The following is an 18,855-nucleotide window of genomic DNA, read 5'->3' as shown; positions in this document are numbered from 1 at the left end:
TATGCTGCCATGTCATGATACTATGCCATGCCATGATACTATGCCATGCCATGATACTATGCCATGCCATGATACTATGCCATGTCATAATACTATGCCATGCCATGATACTATGCCATCTTTGTCAAGGTACATGTGTACGGATGAAGAAAAGCCTTGGGATCACGCACAGGGCAAAAAGTACCGATAACTGCTTGTTTTATGAGTCACTACGATGTAAGGAACATCCAAAAGGCAGACGTGTGCATCCCATAGATATTCACAGTGAGGGCTGCAGGTTTTATCTAACCTGGGTCTCTATGGATGTAACATTAGTCTTAATCCTCTGCGTTCAGTCACTCAATATTGACTTTTAAAAGTGATCAAAGCGTACCTTGTTAGGTGGATAGAAACTAATTACTGGTAAACTGTGAAGTTTGAGGTGCACATTTTGAAAAATAAGCAGCAAATTCACTATCGTGTTTACAGGGAGTTCAGTGATAGTTGAAACGGATCGAGGGACAATTTTACAAGCCTAGAGAGTGTCTGACTGACCTCACCTGCAGACCTCTACAACCCAGTTCTGTAATATGGATGGCTGCCGTGAGAGCCGTACATCAAACATTAGTACCGTCCGGGGCTTTGACTGCACAGAACCATACAGACTCAGAGTGCATCAAAGATATGAACCAGCCGGACTTTCTCGAGCCAAAGCCGAAACATGTTCAAATATTTAATCCTACTTTAAGATTATTCGAATTCCATGCATTTCAAACACATCCTGTCCTCACTGTCAGTACTTTGACCCCCAGCATCCTATCTTCTTTTTTGGCATGTGGATGTTAATGTGAGGGGATCGCGGCACCAAAGCAGGCACCCCCGTCCTACACACCTTGCTCCGAGCATCTCTCTTTGCGAAGATTTCCAAGTTTTGTGCTGTCGAGGAGTCTCTTTTTCTCCCTCTCTCTCTTTCATCTCGCCTATCTCTTTCCCGCTCCCTTTCTCGTGGTCCTCGCTCATCTCTCACCCATTCTTCTCCCCCGTATGTGTTGTTTCCTTTTTTTCCAATCTCTCCGACCACTCTCCTCCCGCTCTCTGTTCTCGTCTCAGGCTTTGTGAGTTTTGATAACCCGTCCAGTGCTCAAGCCGCCATCCAGGCCATGAACGGCTTTCAGATAGGCATGAAGAGGCTGAAGGTGCAGCTAAAGCGGCCGAAGGATGCCAACCGACCTTACTGACTCGTCTGCTGTCCATACCCAGGTACGGTAACACCCATACCATAATACAGTGCCATACCATAATACAGTGCCATACCATAATACAGATGATACTATGCCATGCTATGATACTATGCCATACCATAATACAGTGTCATACCATAATACTATGCCAATTCATGATACTATGCCAATTCATGATACTATGCCATGCTATGATACTATGCCATACCATGATACAGTGTCATACCATATACTATGCCATGCATGATGCCATCCATGATACTATGCCATGCCATGATACTATGCCATGCCATGATACTATGCCATGCCATGATACTATGCCATGATACTATGCCATGCCATGATACTATGCCATGCCATGATACTATGCCATGCCATGATACTATGCCATGCCATGATACTATGCCATGCCATGATACTATGCCATGATACTATGCCATGCCATGATACTATGCCATGCCATAATACTATGCCATGCCATGATACTATGCCATGCCATGATACTATGCCATACCATGATACTATGCCATGCCATAATACTATGCCATGCCATGATACTATGCCATACCATGATACTATGCCATACCATGATACTATGCCATGCCATAATACTATGCCATGCCATGATACTATGCCATACCATGATACTATGCCATGCCATAATACTATGCCATGCCATGATACTATGCCATACCATGATACTATGCCATGCCATGATACTATGCCATGTTATGATACTATGCCATGTCATAATACTATGCCATGCCATGCCTGTTCTCAAACTGTACTATTTACTTCAATGGTTTAGTTCGTATCGCTGCCAAATAGGATTTTTCAAGAGAGCATTGGCTGAAATCTGGATCAAATTATTATGTGAGAATTATTTCAAGTTCAAATCTACTCTATGTATGATCTTTACTTTAACATAGGTGTATCCATCAATTCAATAACAAAATAAAATCGAATTTTTAACATGAAATTCATTTTAAATCAAGTCATCGGCAACTTTTTTTAGTTGTTTGGACTGCAACTGTACATCCAGGGCAAGTCGGAAATAAACCTACAAGAATCCTCCAGTCTTACGAACAGTAGAAACCCCCATCACAACCCATTAGCAAAGAAAATACTCATTGTGGAAATGTACATAAACTATTATGACAGACTAATGAAACAACACAACGGATGAATTATCCAGTTAAATATTAAATGTGGTCAAATAGGGAAGCAGTTAAAATCCAAAATGTGGTAATCAAAATCTGACTCTGTCACAAGGAGCGAGACATTTTAAGATATTTTTAGGTTAACGTTTTATTTAGGACATTAGCCAGGGAGGCTTAAGAGTTTGAAGAAGGCACAGGCTGTCTTCACTTAGGCTCCACTTAATGTGTTTGTTTCTTCTGATGTTTGAAAATAAATGTTTACCTGCAGGAGAAGCTGTGCATAATTACCCATCCACTGAGGGTGGTGATGAGAATCGATGCAAGTTGAGCCACAAGTTAGCAGTTTGTTCACTCCTATGATAGCTTTAATCAGATTTCTGTCAGCTTCTTAGCAACATCTAAAGGTGTTGTCAGTTAAATATTTACTTATGGAAGCATTCATCAGGGAGCCGCACAATGATAGTATATTTTTAGTATAACAAACTTTTACAGAACTACTAATGAGCATGATGAGTGGTTCCTACACACAAAAAAAACAAAATATGTTTAATGTAAAAGCACTTAAACATGATTATGCACTTGTATAATGGTGGTAAACAGCACAAACCACAGTTAGCACTATTTGGTTAGTTCAAGTAATACTTCACTAAACTCTCCTTTAAATGAAAGTTCCACTTTAAATGTTGTGTATCTCATCGTGAACTGTGACATCGTTTATCAATCAATTTTCATTTAGTCATCCAATTAACAGTATTTTCTCATATGTCATTTTAATTGCAACGTTAGGGTTACTGTTAATGATTTGACCATGGTTACAAATAAATAAATACAAATAAACTAGACAGAAACACATTGTATTTCTAACGCCTAATTAAATGCTAATGTGTTATTTTGCTCAGGAAAAAGTATTCAAAAGGATTGTTAAAGTTCAAACTCACTTTGCCAGTATTTAAACATTCACAGCAACATTGTTAATTTAATACAACTCAACAATTTCAATTATAATATACTTAAATCCAGTTAATTGTGACAAAATAGCACTGAATTATGCCAACATGTATCTGCTCTTCCTAACTTTTTAATCAGTCAGTATCCACTAACAAAGCATAACAAACACTAGCTCTTAAAACCAGGTATATTCAATGCCTAACAATTCCTCGTTTGGACCTTTACAAAGTCAAAGCTTTCCTACTAAATAATAAAAAGAAAGCTTCACTTTAAAGTGGCACCATCCTTCAATGAAGACTCATTTCACAGTGTCAGGCTTGATTCAAAAGAATCATCCCCCATCTGTTACAAAGTGCAGCTGCCAGTGCAAAATAATATAGATGCTTCCTCTCTCCGCTCAATTGGCCAGACAACTTTTCATTACAATAACATACGCCTGGATTATATTCCTCCATAAATAAAAGCATGGTAATACCGTTTGTTTGTTTTAGATGTGACTCCTTAAAAGCCACAAGATGGCATTAATGGAAGGTGGTGTGCAATACAAATGATAGATGCCTCCTTTATCTCTTGCTTGATAGCGTTTGAATGGAGTCGTGTCCTGCTAATTGAGGAGAAGCTTTCAAAGCACCCTGAGAAGAGAGAAGGGGGGGGGGGGGATTTGAATTTAGCACATCAATGGGGAACAAATGGAAAATATCCTGCTACAGCGCTGAACGACAGGGCAGCCATTGAAATGTACTCTGGATGTCGCCGAGTACAGACATTTCCAACAATAATGTTCTGTCACTATATCAGGAAGTGTGTGTGTGTGCTTGTCGGTGTATGTGTGTGTGTGTGTGTGTGTGTGTGTGTGTGTGTGTGTGTGTGTGTGTGTGTGTGTGTGTGTGTGTGTGTGTGTGTTTTCATGTCCTCCTTCGTCTCTGGTCTGGTACAATTCATCTGTGTTTTTCTTCTGTTATTACACCACTTCTATTGTTTGAGTTAAGGAAAAGCAATAGACCAAATCCAAGAGCAATCACATGAAAACATTAAAGAAAAAAGACCCCAGTGGTGCTCCTAAAGCCAGCTCCTGGTTTATAGATTCTTAAAAAACCATGAGGGATCGAACATAAAGAAGTTGGATTTGACAAATTGAACCAATCTACTTTTAGGCATATTTTTCTCTTCTCATGAATTGCCTTGTATTGTGGAAGACGGTACATTGAGTTTTTGAGCAAAAGACTGAAATAAGTTCAACTGTAACTGTTTAATTTTCTAGAATGAACTGCATTATGATGATGACATTTTTTTTTCGTGTTCCTTAGGTATAAAACTTCAATATGTAGATAAGTTCAGAAGCCCCCATTTCTTCTCTCTCATACTGACGATTCGCTTTGAAGTTGAATTAAAAACACGATCAGACAGCATTCTCTCCTGCTGGTCTCAGGAGCCCTGCTACTCTGAAATTGCGTTCTGTGTCTTAAAGATAAACTTAATGCAAAAAAAAAAAGCCGAGGCCCTCACTGTACGGCCACCCTCATGGCAAACAATGCAAGGCAAATCCAATTACTGTAGACAGGACAAGTTTCTGAAATTTGCATTCCTGCCTTAAGGGTTATCTTTGAGAATATAAAAACATCTATTCAACCTTTTAACCTGCAAATGTTGTCAGCCTGAGAAAACTTCACAACGCACACAAAAATACCCTTTTTTGTGTTGAAGATTATGTGTTCTGTTATTTCTGTTTTACTTGTCAATTTCAGTTTTTATGGTAATGACCATAATAACCTCATTTGATTTATCAGGCAGAATAAGTGAGAGTGTGGAATACGTGTGGAAAGGGTGCTTTGAATTATGACGTTAAGGAAGAGAAAATCCCACTGTTTCTTTCCTTCTTTTGCACCCCCACCAACCTGGCAACCTGACCAACCAATCACAGTGTGAGGTGGCCTTTCTCCGCTATAGCCACCTCCCACCCACACCTGTCATGGGGCCAAGTTCCCACAGCTGTAAGTTGAACCCATGGTGTCATTTTCTTTTGGATGACGTCATGTGGTGGGACTGTGACTGCGTTGCATGACGTGGCGTTGATTGATATCTCTAAACTCTATCTCTTCTGCCCTCCGTTTTAAATATATATAAATATATATATACTGTATTTTGTATATTGGCAGTTTGTGGAGTGCAGTAAAACGATGCCTTTCTTGGCTGTTGTACTTAATGTAACTGACGTGCTAAATGGTTGGTTGATTATAACTGGAAGTGGCCTTTAACCCTTTGTGCTATTGTACCGTGTGCCCTTGTGATGTTTTACTTTCTCTTGTGGGGTCCATGTGTATGGATGTACTGTATTTTCTATTTCTCTATTTCTTCACATTCACGTCAACCGTGTTTTTTCTCCAGCAAACTTGTTTTTTTTTATTTTTTATTAATAGTCTGAATCTCTTTAAAAAGGACTATTTTCTGGCCCCGATCGACAGCTGTTTAGTTGAGATGCCAGGATGACCCTATGTTTGTGTAGCCAATTAAATCTCCAGCATTCATGCAGAGAGCAACGGCAAATGTTGACACTCCACTTCTCCGTGGATTCCATCTGCACAGGGAGTACTTCTGCAAGATTGTTTTGTTTGCCTAACATGAGAATCGCTTCCCATGTATTTATTTATGAGGATGCAAACCAATTACGCCGTGATAGCAGAGCTGCAGGCAGCACTGCAGACCCACATGGCCAAAATATGTCCAGCGTACTGTACACACAGACGTATAAGTAAGAGCAAAATGATGAGTATTTGCTTTTGCTTTTAGAAGGATTATGCCACCAGATAAATTAGCGCTTATATTTTACTTGCTTGTATCTGAGATAATTGTCTGTTTAAAAAAGACAAGGCAGTTAACAGCTTCACAGTGAAAAGCTCCTTTCTTAGCAAGTGAGTTTGTTTCCATTCCTCCAGGCCAAACCCTGATAAGAGTTAGTCGTTTTCATCGAACTCGTACAGCCCCATTCTTTCAGAAGCCCTGCAGGCGACTCTCCCTCCCGTAGTCTATCCAATGAACACAGGAGGGGTGTCTAGCAGGAGAAAACGGGAGGGATAAGGTCTTTCTGGCATCATAACTGCAAGGTGCCTTTTTTATGGAGCCATCTAAGTAGGTGGCTGTTTGGCAGGAGGGCTGTGACAAAGAGCTTGTGAAAAAAAGGAACTGAATTCTTTATTATCTGACGAAGTTGGAGGGTGAAATACTTGGGAGGTTTTCCAAGAGGCTGTTTACTTGGGGGAGAAAAAAAAAATCTACTTTAAAGCCACTGTATATTTCTTCTTCTCTGTGGTAGATGAATATAGCGCCAGTGGCTTATAAAAGAGGGCATCTGTAATTGTGACGGTTAGTGCTTTATGCTGCTAATGGCCGGGGCTCGCTTTGGCACACATAAGAAATAAGCTAGAATCTCCGCTCTCACATCTTAAAAGCAGATCTATTATGAAACTGTAACAAGCTCATTTACAGGAATGGAGCGGTAGAACAAAGAGCGTCTGGGCGCGCGTGTTCCCATCACAAAGTCAGTCCCTTTCATGTTCGCTCCCGGAGAGTGATTTGCTGTGATTTCATAGCCTTTCTTCACCTGCATCATAGCTCACAACATATTAGGGATGATAGGCTGTACACTAGATCTTTTGTATCCAAAGGTCTGCAGCACGGACACTTATAGTGACAGTCGACACAAAGGCGGATGCTAGATAGGCTTTCCGTGGTATCCTCATTACAGGCAATTTCTTCAAACATCTATTTCTTTTATTTCTTTTTATATGGTACAACCATCAGTTTTTCTGTCATAATCATTACTCGCACTCGTCTTGTTTTCTTTATGTTTCCTTCGTGTTCTTTTGGTAGTTTGTTTGTAATGAATTAACAACAAGATGAATGACAGCAACATCTCGGGCAACACTCGGCTGTGTTTCTTTCCATGCAGGGAGATGTAGTCGGTTTAAATTAGGCCTCCCTTGGATTAGTGCTGTCACAGTGTAGATGTCTGTTCCATATGGTTAAAACACAAATCTCCCACCCCACCTCTAGCCCACTTATTTCTGGTTTTGATTGACACACTCCTCTTTTTTTTTTCTTCTCCTCCCCGTCTGTTTCTCATGCTGTTGGCTGTGCCTGTCAGTCTGTGTGATAACCAGGAGCCAGCAACCCCGAGCATGTTTGCCGCAGCCTCACTAAATCCACTCTCCTTATTCTCCCCTCTCTTTCAACCTACCTCTCGCTCTGTCTCTGTGTCACAGGATGAAGGGCCACAACACCTTATTTCCACAAGTGCAGTAAAAGTACAAAGACTTCTTGCTCTGCTACATATCATGAAGGAAGGGTGGTCCCTTGATCCTGCTGAAAACCCGCTGAAAGATTGGGTGGCTGAGAAAAAGGATCCCAGAGTTGTTGTTGTTTCCTTTTCTTTTTTCTTTCTTCGCACATGCCTCTTTTTTCCCTGTTTTGCTTTGGCGGCTGTGGAAGAAGATTTTTTGCAGAGACCAACTTTTTGCTGCTGTTTTTTAGACATGATGGGGGAAAAAACCTTTATAGACTCATTATGCTCAAAGCATGCATACTGACACAGGATATAGATAAACACACATAACAAACAAGACATACACATTTGAAGATACTACACTTAAAAAACAATGAAAAATGAAAAAAATGAAAAACTTTGTACATCTATAAATACGTGCAAATGCCAACTCAAAGACGCAAACACGTGCGTGTGCGCACACACAAACACACACAAACACACACACCAGCCTGCTGCCATTTTGGTTTTTGTGCCTACACAGGTGTTGTGCTCTGTGACAGGGCGAGCTCTGGATCAAAGAAGAAGAAGAAGAGGGAGAAGAAGAGGAAGAGGAGGGAGAGGAGAATCCAGGATAATTTACATGCATCATTCCTTAGGAAATAGGGACCAAAGGACTAAACGCTTTTTAAAAGAATATAAATATATAAATATATAAATATATATTTAAAAACTCATACCTTGTAGCTGCAAGTATTACAATTTACTCGTAGTCAAAAAAATCATTAAATCAATATCCAGTGGCCTACTGTAAGTATGAATAAAAGAAAATGGAAATAATGTATAAAAAAAGAAATGGCATCGTAGTATAGGGGATGATCTTTTGCTCTGGATGCTGATTTAGCGCCAGGTTGTAGTATAGTAAAGTAGATTAGAAAAACAATGTAGATTTGCTAACTTTTGCTGTTGTTTAAAAAAAATACTTGAAGTCGTAATGAAAAGTGGGCAAAAGTGAAGGAAAATGGAAAACATTCATCCGCCCCTGTACGCAACGAGTCTCTTTCTCTTGGATGTTAAGGTATCAGCCACTGGATATCTCGCTCATCATGATGTTTAAGTCACCGCACTCTCTGACAGCTATGAACAGACTGTTCTGGAAGAAAAAAAAGTGTAAAAAAAAAGAAGACAGAACTAACTCATGTCTGTGCTGGACAGGGTGTGCAGACGTCTGAGGCTTCTCACTGGCCTTTGTGTTCAAGCGACAATCCACTGTAAAGACCAAGCAAATGGACATGGGGTGTGTTTTTCTTTTTTTTCTTGACCTTTTGTATTGCAACAAGGAGTGTGAATTATGAAGCCACAAGTTGTTAAGGGGTAATGGTTCTACTTAGAGAGATGGACAAATGGACGGTCATGAGGGCAACAGAAGGTGACAGCTACTGAAACTGCCAGCAGAATGAACTCAGTATACAAATGAAATGGCCCTTAGGAAATCTGTCAGAAAAAACGAAGTATGCCTGGTGTACACAAGCAGGACAATAACTGACAGGCCAAGGATACACACTATGTGTCCACTGCATCAGCTGCAAAACCCGGATACATTTCACCTCCTGTCTCCTTGCAGAGAAACACTCCCTGAAGACAAACTATTTACGGTATCAATGGCAAGGAAGTGCAGGCTTTTAGAGCTAATTTTGCTCTGTCAAATATAATGTAAATTCCTCTATTAACATGTTCCCCGCCCTGCTTTTCATCATGTATTATACAAAGAGCCAACGCTTAAACAGACAATATTTAAACTCCATTATTCAGCTCGCTTGTAGCCACCCTGACACTGACGCCAGGCAGGACAGAGAAAAGCACTCCACTCTTGTCATGTCCTGATTTAAAGCCTTTATTTTGACTGTTTTAGAGCTCTGGATGCAGGCTCTTCTCTAAAAAGCAGATCAATATGTTTGGCATGAGTCTAGAGGGAGGAGCGATGCTGCTTCAGTCACTCTCAACACTTCCCAATTTTCTCACCAGCTCACATCCGTACACCAGCCCTTTGAGCGGTGGCAGCTGGCGGTAAGAGGCATGGCTAGGCAAGGAGGGAAGGAGGGGAAGAGAGGAAGTCAACAACCAAACATGACATCAGGATCTTTCAGACATATGCTTCTAGGATAAAGGCCAATGACTTAATCTGGAAATGTAGAAGCTGTAAACAAGCTCCTGGTGGCAAACACTATACTGTATGTGCTTTTGAAAAACAGGGTTCAAACGTTTAGAAATTAGGCTCAAATCCAACCAATTCCTATTTACTACTGAGACTAATAAAGGTATTCTGATTCTGACTCTCCTCCTTGCCATTCCATCCTTTTTACCGCTAGCTTTGCTCAGAGAGAAATATAAAAAATCACTGAAGGAGGGACTGAAACATGTGCCAGCCAATAGCTAAATGCACCGCTCTTCTTGGAGATTTACATAAGCGGAAGGTTTTAATTTGATATCAACGTGCCATATAACCCCCTCTCTTTCCGGTGTCCTAAGAGCAGCCATGCCTTTCTAAACCTCTGTGCAACTGTTCAGCAGCTCTCTCCCCTTGGAACAGCATTTTCAAACCTGGCTAATGTCTGCGCTCACTACCCTTCAATTATCTCCTGCACCGTATTAGACATGCTATTTCACCTTTCCCTCTAATCACAGTGTAATCACCAGCCTCTATACATTAGCAGCAACCAAGTGAAAAATCACCGGGATAATCACTTGGACCAAATGACGGGAGAGATGGTCCCCTGCATGCACGTGGATGACAGAAGGAAGATTAGAGAGAATTATGTTTGTGCCTTCTCCCTGGCAAGGCTGCTGACAGCTGACCTGGCACCAATAACACTGCGAAATGTACTCAAAGCGGCAAAGGAAGATGTGGGATAAAACCTTCCATGTCATAGCAAGGTGTTTAAAAAGGAGATTAGCAAAAACTAAAAGAGAAAGCTGGACGATACAACCATATTCTTCAAACACTCAAATTGGGTCAAAACCAACAATTTAAAGGAAAATCTGCAATTCTTAAGAAGTATCTTCATCTCTTTTTATTTCACAAAATGTAATTGTTTAATAAATACACGCATATACAATTATTGCAAAGCACCTGAAAGAATATTTTAGAAGCACAGTACTTCTTTAGTTTGAAATTTGTGGCCATTAAAACACAGCTTTTTAAACATGGTATTCAAATAAAAAGTAGAGTAGCCCTCCCATTCAACGATTAATTGGAAGCTATAGTGGAAATGCAGTAAGCTACATGTTTTGTCGTTGAGTGAAGTGGGTCAAAACAAAGCCATGTTCTGCAAACCGATTTGTGCTCATTCATGTGAAGCTGAACTAATCGATGGGAAATCTAATGTTGCATGAGCAATGACATTTCCTGTGCTTGTCTCTGCCATCTTTAGAATACATTCTGCGAGTGAGGCGCTGTCAGGCTGAACATGAACTCTGCATGCCTGCTCCGCTGATCTCCTCTCTGTCTTATATCTGATGCTGTGTGAGTTCCCTCTGCTAATGGCAGGTTGAGTCCCCAGTGAGCCAAACAAAACCTCGCCTGGTATCCTGCTGTCTGCTTGGCTAACAGTGCAGTGTTCATGTAGCATCAATGCTATGCCAGGGCTAAATTAGGCTTTGTGAAATCAGAATTTCAACACTTTTAACAACGGTTGCTGTTATAGCTTATACACTCAGGGGAGGGTGTTACTGAGGTGACGTGCATTACAAACAGAAATAGCTCTGAAACCTGCTCGGAAACTACCAAAACATGAAAAGGAAGTAGTCTCCGCCCGCCCTGTCTGTCTACTCTTGTTATAAATCCAGGCCATGTTTCACCTCTAAGAGCAATGATAAACCCAGAAGGCACTAAGCTGTTGCCAAAAAGGATATTGTGTATGTCCTCTAATTTAAAAAGATAAAAAAAGAACATGGCATTTTAACCTAAAGGAATCAGTATGAATCAAATTATTGTGAGAGTAAAACATGCAAAGCAAATCCTTCAAGGCAATGTCAAGTATTATGTCCATACCCCCGAAGCATACAGCTTTTCTTCTCTTCTCACACTGCCTTTTTTTTTTTTTTAGCAATCAGTGATTTAGTGTGCACATATCCAGCACTCTCAGTATGAGCTCACTGACACTGATGCGTGCACCCACTCTGACCCTGTATTATTAAACGAGAATTTGGGGGGTTTATACATAATATACCCTTTTCCTCAGCTGCCACTACACCACTGCTTATAAGGTCAGTTCTCTAGAGGACCGTGTATCCTTAGAAGGCCCCAGCCAATGGCAGGCGGAGTAGAGAACTGCTGGAGCATGTCTACGAGTCCCCAACCCCCTGGGTGCATAACACTCACCCTAAAATAGCAGAGATTGTCAAGGAAAGGAAGTGAAATGTAATTGACTGAAAGTGGAGAGATAATTAAAGGAACCTGTTGGACAGGAGGGAAGAAATTAATGCCTCTCATTTAATAGCTGCTTTGGGAGAGAGCTTTTCCGTCATTTCACTCACTTTGCAGCGGAGAGGGTTTTGCTGTGGAAATGGGATTTAGTATGGAAAAGGGGTGGAGATTGAAACAGGCACTGGGTGGCGGGGGTGCTTTGTGCTAAACTGACACTCCACAAAATCACTCCCAATGCTCAAGGCATCAGGCGCTATGATGTCATGATTAGTGGAGAGGTTCAGAGCCTTGCATTATCCATGATCCTGAGGGAGGTCGGGCAGAATCACATATAAGAAGTGAGCCAGCAGAAAGGCAGATGAAACACCTTTGCATGTATTGTATCGCCATCCAATTCCAACTGACTAACTAACTAACTACAAAGAAACCTGCCATTTTTCGCACAGTGAAACGCTGAAGGTGTCTGATTACATTCAACAACATGGCTGACAGTAATGAAGACTTTTTGTATTCCTTAATGTAAATAGCCTATTAAATACAAAAACAGAGGACGGTTGTATAGCAGCTGGTGTTGAGAATCCCAACTCTGTGGGACAATGATGTCACTATAAAATGTATCCACAGCAGTGCAGGGATCTAGGAGAGTTGTAGTTCCCTTAAGCCCCTTAAGTTTGGGCTCTGAACATGAACAGCATCCTACAACCCTGAGCGTCGGACCAAGGCTTAGGGAAGTGTTTGACTTAGTGTCAAAGCTAAGCCACAGCCCCGAAGTGATCCGTTAATTAAGATTCTGTGTTCACCGACTTGTCATGATTTTTCTGACAGAAGGAAGATCGCCTGTGCGGTAATTGGATTAGTCCATTTGGGGCTGATGAACAGATATGACAGTGACAGTAGAGTTCATCCATCTGCATGCTCACCGCAAAAAACAAAAAAAATGCAAAAAGCATCAGCCATCACGACTACACTTTTTAAAATTCATTAGAAGTGAAAGTTTGGGCTTTTTAAGGAGGTTAGTTTTGCAAAAATGTAAACTCCAGGTTCGTTCGACATGTACATAATTCATTTTCGAGTCACACGGTGGAACCCACATGTACGTGGTTCGGCCACGATTGGAGGAAGGGGAGAAACAAGAGAACATTTGTTGTAGAACCCAGCAGAACCCCCTGCCAGCTCGACCCAATCTGCCACAGCTCTCCTTGACCACACAGCTGCGTTTCTCCTGTACATACAATATAGCTTATTTTTCAATTATGTTGAACCTTCTTTATAAGCCGTACAATAGAACATGTTCAAACGTTTAAAAAAGAAAAAAGAATAGTTAATATATTTCAGTGAAACTAAGAAAAAGGAACCTATGAAATAATTTATCCAAATGATGAAATGATGTTATTTCTTGTATAGTGAAGCACTGATGTTCAAAAATGGGATTTTATACTCATGTTGGTTCTTTTATTTCTTTTCTGCTTTGTTATTATCTGCTGAAGCTGGGATAGACCCATTGTCATGAGGTTTATTCGGATATACTTTGATCATTTTTTCTTTATTCTGTTTTTTTTCTGGCTGCACAATCCCTGTATGAAATCCCTCGCGGATGGGCAAGTTCAAAGAGGTCTTTTTTGCTCACAGGAAGCTCTTAAATCAATACAAGAATTAACAAACTGCACTGTAAAATGGATAATTGATGGTACCTGTCATGTGGATTCAGAAAAATGAGTCCAATGCATAACTGGGTTTAAACGAATCAGCATTGCATGTTCAAAAAGAATCTCATTTGAGGCCTTTTGTTGTTTGGAGAAAAAAAAAAAAGACAAAAAAATGTCAAACTTTTCAGTCAGAATGGTTTGAGACCGACGCTGTCATATCTCATTGTCTTTAGGCCATTTATGTAATGTTTTTATCTTGTCTATCTCTATCACAATGTAATTGTTATTTACTTTTTTTCAAAGGGTTGACATATCTGTTCATTTCATCTTCTCTGTTATTACAAAAGAAACGTTTTTTTTCCACGGTTTATCTGATCCCATCCACTGAAGACATTGTACCAACAGTAGATAGCGCCACATTGCTTTATTCCAGTCAGGTTGACTTGTTAACACAAGGAGGGAATTCTGCCTTAAACCCAGCCTGTTCTCTCCGACAGTACTACCTGTGAGCCGCGGTCAGACACACTGTATTCTGGGGATGCCAAATGTACTATCTTAAAAAAAATCTGTTGTGAAGACATCATACACTCCACCAGTCAGTTTTGCCTCAAGCCCATTCTGACACACATTTAGGATGTGGTCACCCACCTCCATTTCCATTGGTTACAAGGACCAAAATGTAAACAGCTAACTGAGCAGTTTGCTCCAATCAAGCATTCAATGAGAGCCTTTAAAGAATTTACATTGAGTTGTAGGTGACTTTGCACCATGTATATTTGTATCATAAATCATTACATTCCCAGCTTCACTATCTAGTTTCATCTATTCATATGTTCTCATGACTTGAACAATCTTTTTTTTTTTGGTTTAAAACAGAGATGTAATTTGAAATAGCGTTGGCTCGGGTCCCTGATTCGGGGTGATATCTCCTATAGTGCTCCTGAACTCTGTAGTTCTCTAGTTCATTATATTCTGCTTAGACTAAAATAAAGCACAGTCCTGTAGAAGATTGAGCCTGCTTTGTCCTTCCTTTTGTATCTATTCACATTGCTTTATTTAATAAATCCTGAAGGTCTGGATCAATCCTGGTGTGCATGCATGACCCTGTTTGCAAAGACTTGAAGCGTTCTCTGTCCTCTTGTCACTTGGATTGTGGAGAGAATGCATTTAGGACATGTCATTGTTTTAATTGAGCTAACAGCGCTAACCATATCCGAATACCAAATTAGATGAGACGGTTAGTAGAAAATCGTTTAAAAAGGGCGAATAATGCATAATAAATGGAAGGGAGATTGGAAGAGGGAGGGGAATAAATTGTGAATTGATTAAAGGGAAATGGATATTCAGCTCTTGTCTCGTGGAGGTGTTACAGTGGAAACAAATTCAGGTGCAATGGCCGTTATCGTCTGTGAATAAGAAACAGGAGGTCAATCGATTAATCAGAGGTTTTCCTCATGCTGCGTTTTATCGACAGAGACGTTACGATAAGGAGAGTCGGGTCACATTGAAGCCCGTGCACGGTCAGTGTCCTTTTTACGGCCCAGTGTCCTCCTCCTCCTCCCTCATTAACCCTCGAGTCTACCAGCAGTCACCAGGCGCCTGAAAACCCATTACAGCGGAAGGAAAAGTCCATACCATATTGTGTCTCGCCACTAACCAGAGCCCACTGTGCACAGCATTTAAAGGTCCCATGTCATGGCCATTTCTACTAATCATAATCATATTGTTGAGGTCTACTAAAATAGATTTATATTGTGCAATGTTCCAAACTCACATTGGTTTCTCATACAGCATCTCTGTATAGTATGTGTATTCATTCTCTGTCCTAAACGGCTTGTTGGAGCTCCTGCCCCCCCCCCCCCTGTGAGCCCAGTGGCCGTCTGCGAGACAGCGAGACACAGCGAAACCCAGCCCGAAACCAGCCCGAGCACACACACACACACACACCCGCAGCCTGGCTGGGAGTATGTGTGTGTGCTCAGACTCACAGCCTCGCCACGTCCCGCCGTCTCAGGGAGGAGAAATCGGCGGAGCTGCAGCTGAGAAAAGATTGAGTGTGTGTGTGTTAGGAACGTAACGGCTCCGCGGATTGGTCCATTTGGGTATGGGCACGTCACCATATCCAGGAAGAAAACAATGGAAAAAGAGAAATCTCCAACGAGGCGTTCTGGGGCAGCATAGACAGGTATTTTCTGTGTTAAGAGTTTTACTCGCTACAGGATGTGCTTTGAGGGTTTGTAACTTTGCAGACCGGTTACATGCAGAAAAACCTTCATAACACACAAGGGGACGGGTAATAACCGGAAAAGCATGACATGGGACCTTTAAATTGTTTCCTTGAAAATCAACATGGTCCAACAATTTCCCGCAGCTTCAACTGTCCATCACAACAAAGGGAAAACATCAAAAGTCCCTGACAGTAATTGTTCCCAGAGCCGAGTATGACACCCCAGGGAGCAGCAATGACCAAACCATCCCAAGACACCAGACATCATTTCTTGTTTATGGGCCTCTCCGGTGCGTCCGTGTAGTAGCATTGGTGTGGAAACAGATTTATGGTTGCTAAATTTGCAGGTGATAAAAAGGCCAAGAGTGCCCAGTCGAGGCTCTAACTCTCGGCTATTCACATGTTGACTCCTGTGCCGAGTCCCCGGGGACCCTTCCTCATTGTGCGGCAGACACTCCATGATTCCACATGACAAACTGGATTGTTCCTCGAGTGAGTCCTGCTGAATTATTTGGGTCCTTTCGATTGCATCTCCTACCCCTGAGATTTTCCTCTACTGTTCCCTTAGAGCCATAAGCCTCGACAGCCAGCGTTGTCGATACTCAATCTGTTCTGTAACCCCTAAAGCTAATGAAATGTGCTAACAGGGGTTTGTTTGTTTGTCTCCAGGAGGGGGGCAAGGGGAAAGAAAATGGAACAACAAGACTCTTTTGACAGTTCCATTTTTTCCAATGTTTTGGAGTGAGGGATAATCATGAAGTATGGATTGGATAGGGGAAAGTTATTATGTTTTGTTGTCTTTATCCTTGTTTGAGTTGTACAGAAAAAAAAGGTCAGGTTGTTCCAAACATGGCTTTTTGCAGCTCTGGGATGTATTCTCAATTCTAACTCTCCAACTCTTAGTGTGGGAAAGGAAAAATCGTTTTGCTCACTTCTCTCAGCCTTGTATCCCTCTAAATCTTCAGTGTACATTTGACAAACACACAAACCCCTGTCTGGCTCGAGTGTTTCTTCTGTGTATTTACTTTATTGGTGAGGATGATTGGGACTGGGTGTTCTTATAAATCCCAAATATTTCAGCTGACAACACAGACACACAGCCGGTGTTAAAAAGATATGTCTCAATCCTTCTAGTGTCCTCAAGCAATTCTCTTCTTGATTTTAGAATAACATCATTCAGAGAAAAAAATGTACTTTGGCTGTATTACAAAATAAGCAGTGATGGATTCATCTAAAGTATGCTTTTCACAAATAACTCAAGTACTCAATTAGTGACAACAAAATAAAATATGTTATTGTGTAATGTGTGTGTTACAAGTTAAACACGTTTAAACTGTACCTTAAATCATCATCACTATTCATGCATCCTTATCGATACATCATTATCTGGATCGTTTGGTTTAAAAAATATTAATTCATAATGGAAACCAATATCATCATGTCTACCTATCTCTTGTGCAGCTGACACTATTATGATATACTATATACAATTGACAGATATGCACTGTTGACTGTCATACAATTAAAATCATGCCATGCGCTTCATTATACCGAGGAATTGCTTTTTAAGTCGTGAATAATGACCTTTCAACTTCATAACTGTGTCTTACACAAATATTTACCATATTGACTTATCACCTGTCACTTGCCATGCGTTTAGCATTTTACTTTCATAGTCCATTAATCTATCGGTGCATCCATTATGGACACTCAAGCATTCGGGAGGCTGTGCACACTCCATCGGGCCTATTAGCATGTTCCTTAATGGGAAACATGCTGCAAACACTGAGAATAAGCTGGGGCACTTAGAAACCTGAATGTGCTCTCAACACTGTCTTCAAATTGCAGATTTGCATAGAAGAGCAGTCATGCCACCTCTTCTCCAATTCTGTTTTTTAAACTACTAATAAAGACAAGGTCCCTGAAGGAGGCTTGGCATGGCTAGACAAAAGCGGGGCAAATCTCAACCCCATCCCTCTTAACATGCAGATTCCAAAATAACAAAAGATTATAACTAAATGAAAGTGTGGAGAAGACCTGGGTAAGCAAAGCTACACAATCCCTTTCATCCTATTATGTATTACAAAAGCTTAATCAATATCTAATCAAGGGGAATACAGCATGCCGTGTCTTACAGAGCTCTTTGCTGTCAGAGGTGAGGTTGCCATGGTGACTGGACAGGTGTGGGAGAGCTTAGGCTGCAGTGGTATTGATGGAAATTAAGAAGCATTGATGAGACTTGAAGATGCTGGGATTGAAAAGGGAGATAATTAAAGAGAGGGATGCAGCGGGGGAGAGGGACAAAGGAGATTTAGGTGGGAGATACAGGAGGTGATGCAGACAGGTGTAACTCGAGGCTTAGCTCGGCTTTCCACAGGAATTGCCTTCGCTACGATCAACAGCAAAGATTATTATAGAAAAAACAATGTCTTACAAGACCCGTTTATTTCTGTGTGAAATTAAAGTTGCATATTACTGTCAAGGGTTTCCAATTACCAGGATTTTCTTTTTGCCATAACATTACAACAACGATGGCAACTCAATTTATTTCTCAAGAATCTGACGAAGAAATCACACGCAGCAACAATTAAATGTGCAGCGGTACCAACTCAATATATGTCAATCTCTCTCATGACATAACAAGCAAAGCACCGACAGGTTCTTTTGAAATATGCCTCAAAATGCCTTGTAATTAAAATATCAATTACATTTGTTATGAAGCCAGGTTACAGAAATAAACGAAATTGAGGATATGGCTGAAAATACTTGTGAAAGTACATAATGCAAATTTGGTAAGTGATTTAATTCCAAACTTTTTTCAATTTGTGAATGTGAGGTCTTTATTCCTATTACAAATCATTGGCCTTTCCAATGAGTAAGTATCCACAAGGTTAATGCAGTTCCTATTCATTTGAGGAACGTTTCCAACAGTGGCGGATTTAGGATTGTAGGAGATCCGGGGCTTAGCCC

The 18,855-nt window shown here is 40.8% G+C and overlaps 1 protein-coding gene across 4 annotated transcripts in view; it reads left to right on the top strand.

Annotated features, from left to right (window-relative positions):
* celf6 (CUGBP Elav-like family member 6) overlaps positions 1-14,671 on the top strand; it is a 162,687-nt gene extending 148,016 nt beyond the window's left edge. For all 4 annotated transcript variants that reach the window (XM_010791352.1, XM_010791354.1, XM_010791353.1 and 1 more), the window contains exons 12-13: positions 1,090-1,239; positions 7,588-14,671. In XM_010791352.1, coding sequence (XP_010789654.1) covers positions 1,090-1,217 — 128 coding nt within the window. In that variant the 3' untranslated portion in view covers positions 1,218-1,239; positions 7,588-14,671. The remainder of the gene's footprint in view (positions 1-1,089; positions 1,240-7,587) is intronic.
* The last annotated feature ends 4,184 nt before the right edge of the window (positions 14,672-18,855 follow it).

The sequence above is a fragment of the Notothenia coriiceps genome, unplaced genomic scaffold (genome assembly GCF_000735185.1).
Source record: "Notothenia coriiceps isolate Sejong01 unplaced genomic scaffold, NC01 NC01_scaffold00035440, whole genome shotgun sequence".
NCBI lineage: Eukaryota > Metazoa > Chordata > Actinopteri > Perciformes > Nototheniidae > Notothenia > Notothenia coriiceps.
The sequence above is the reverse complement of the archived record's forward strand: the minus strand, read 5'-3'. Positions and strand labels throughout refer to the sequence as shown.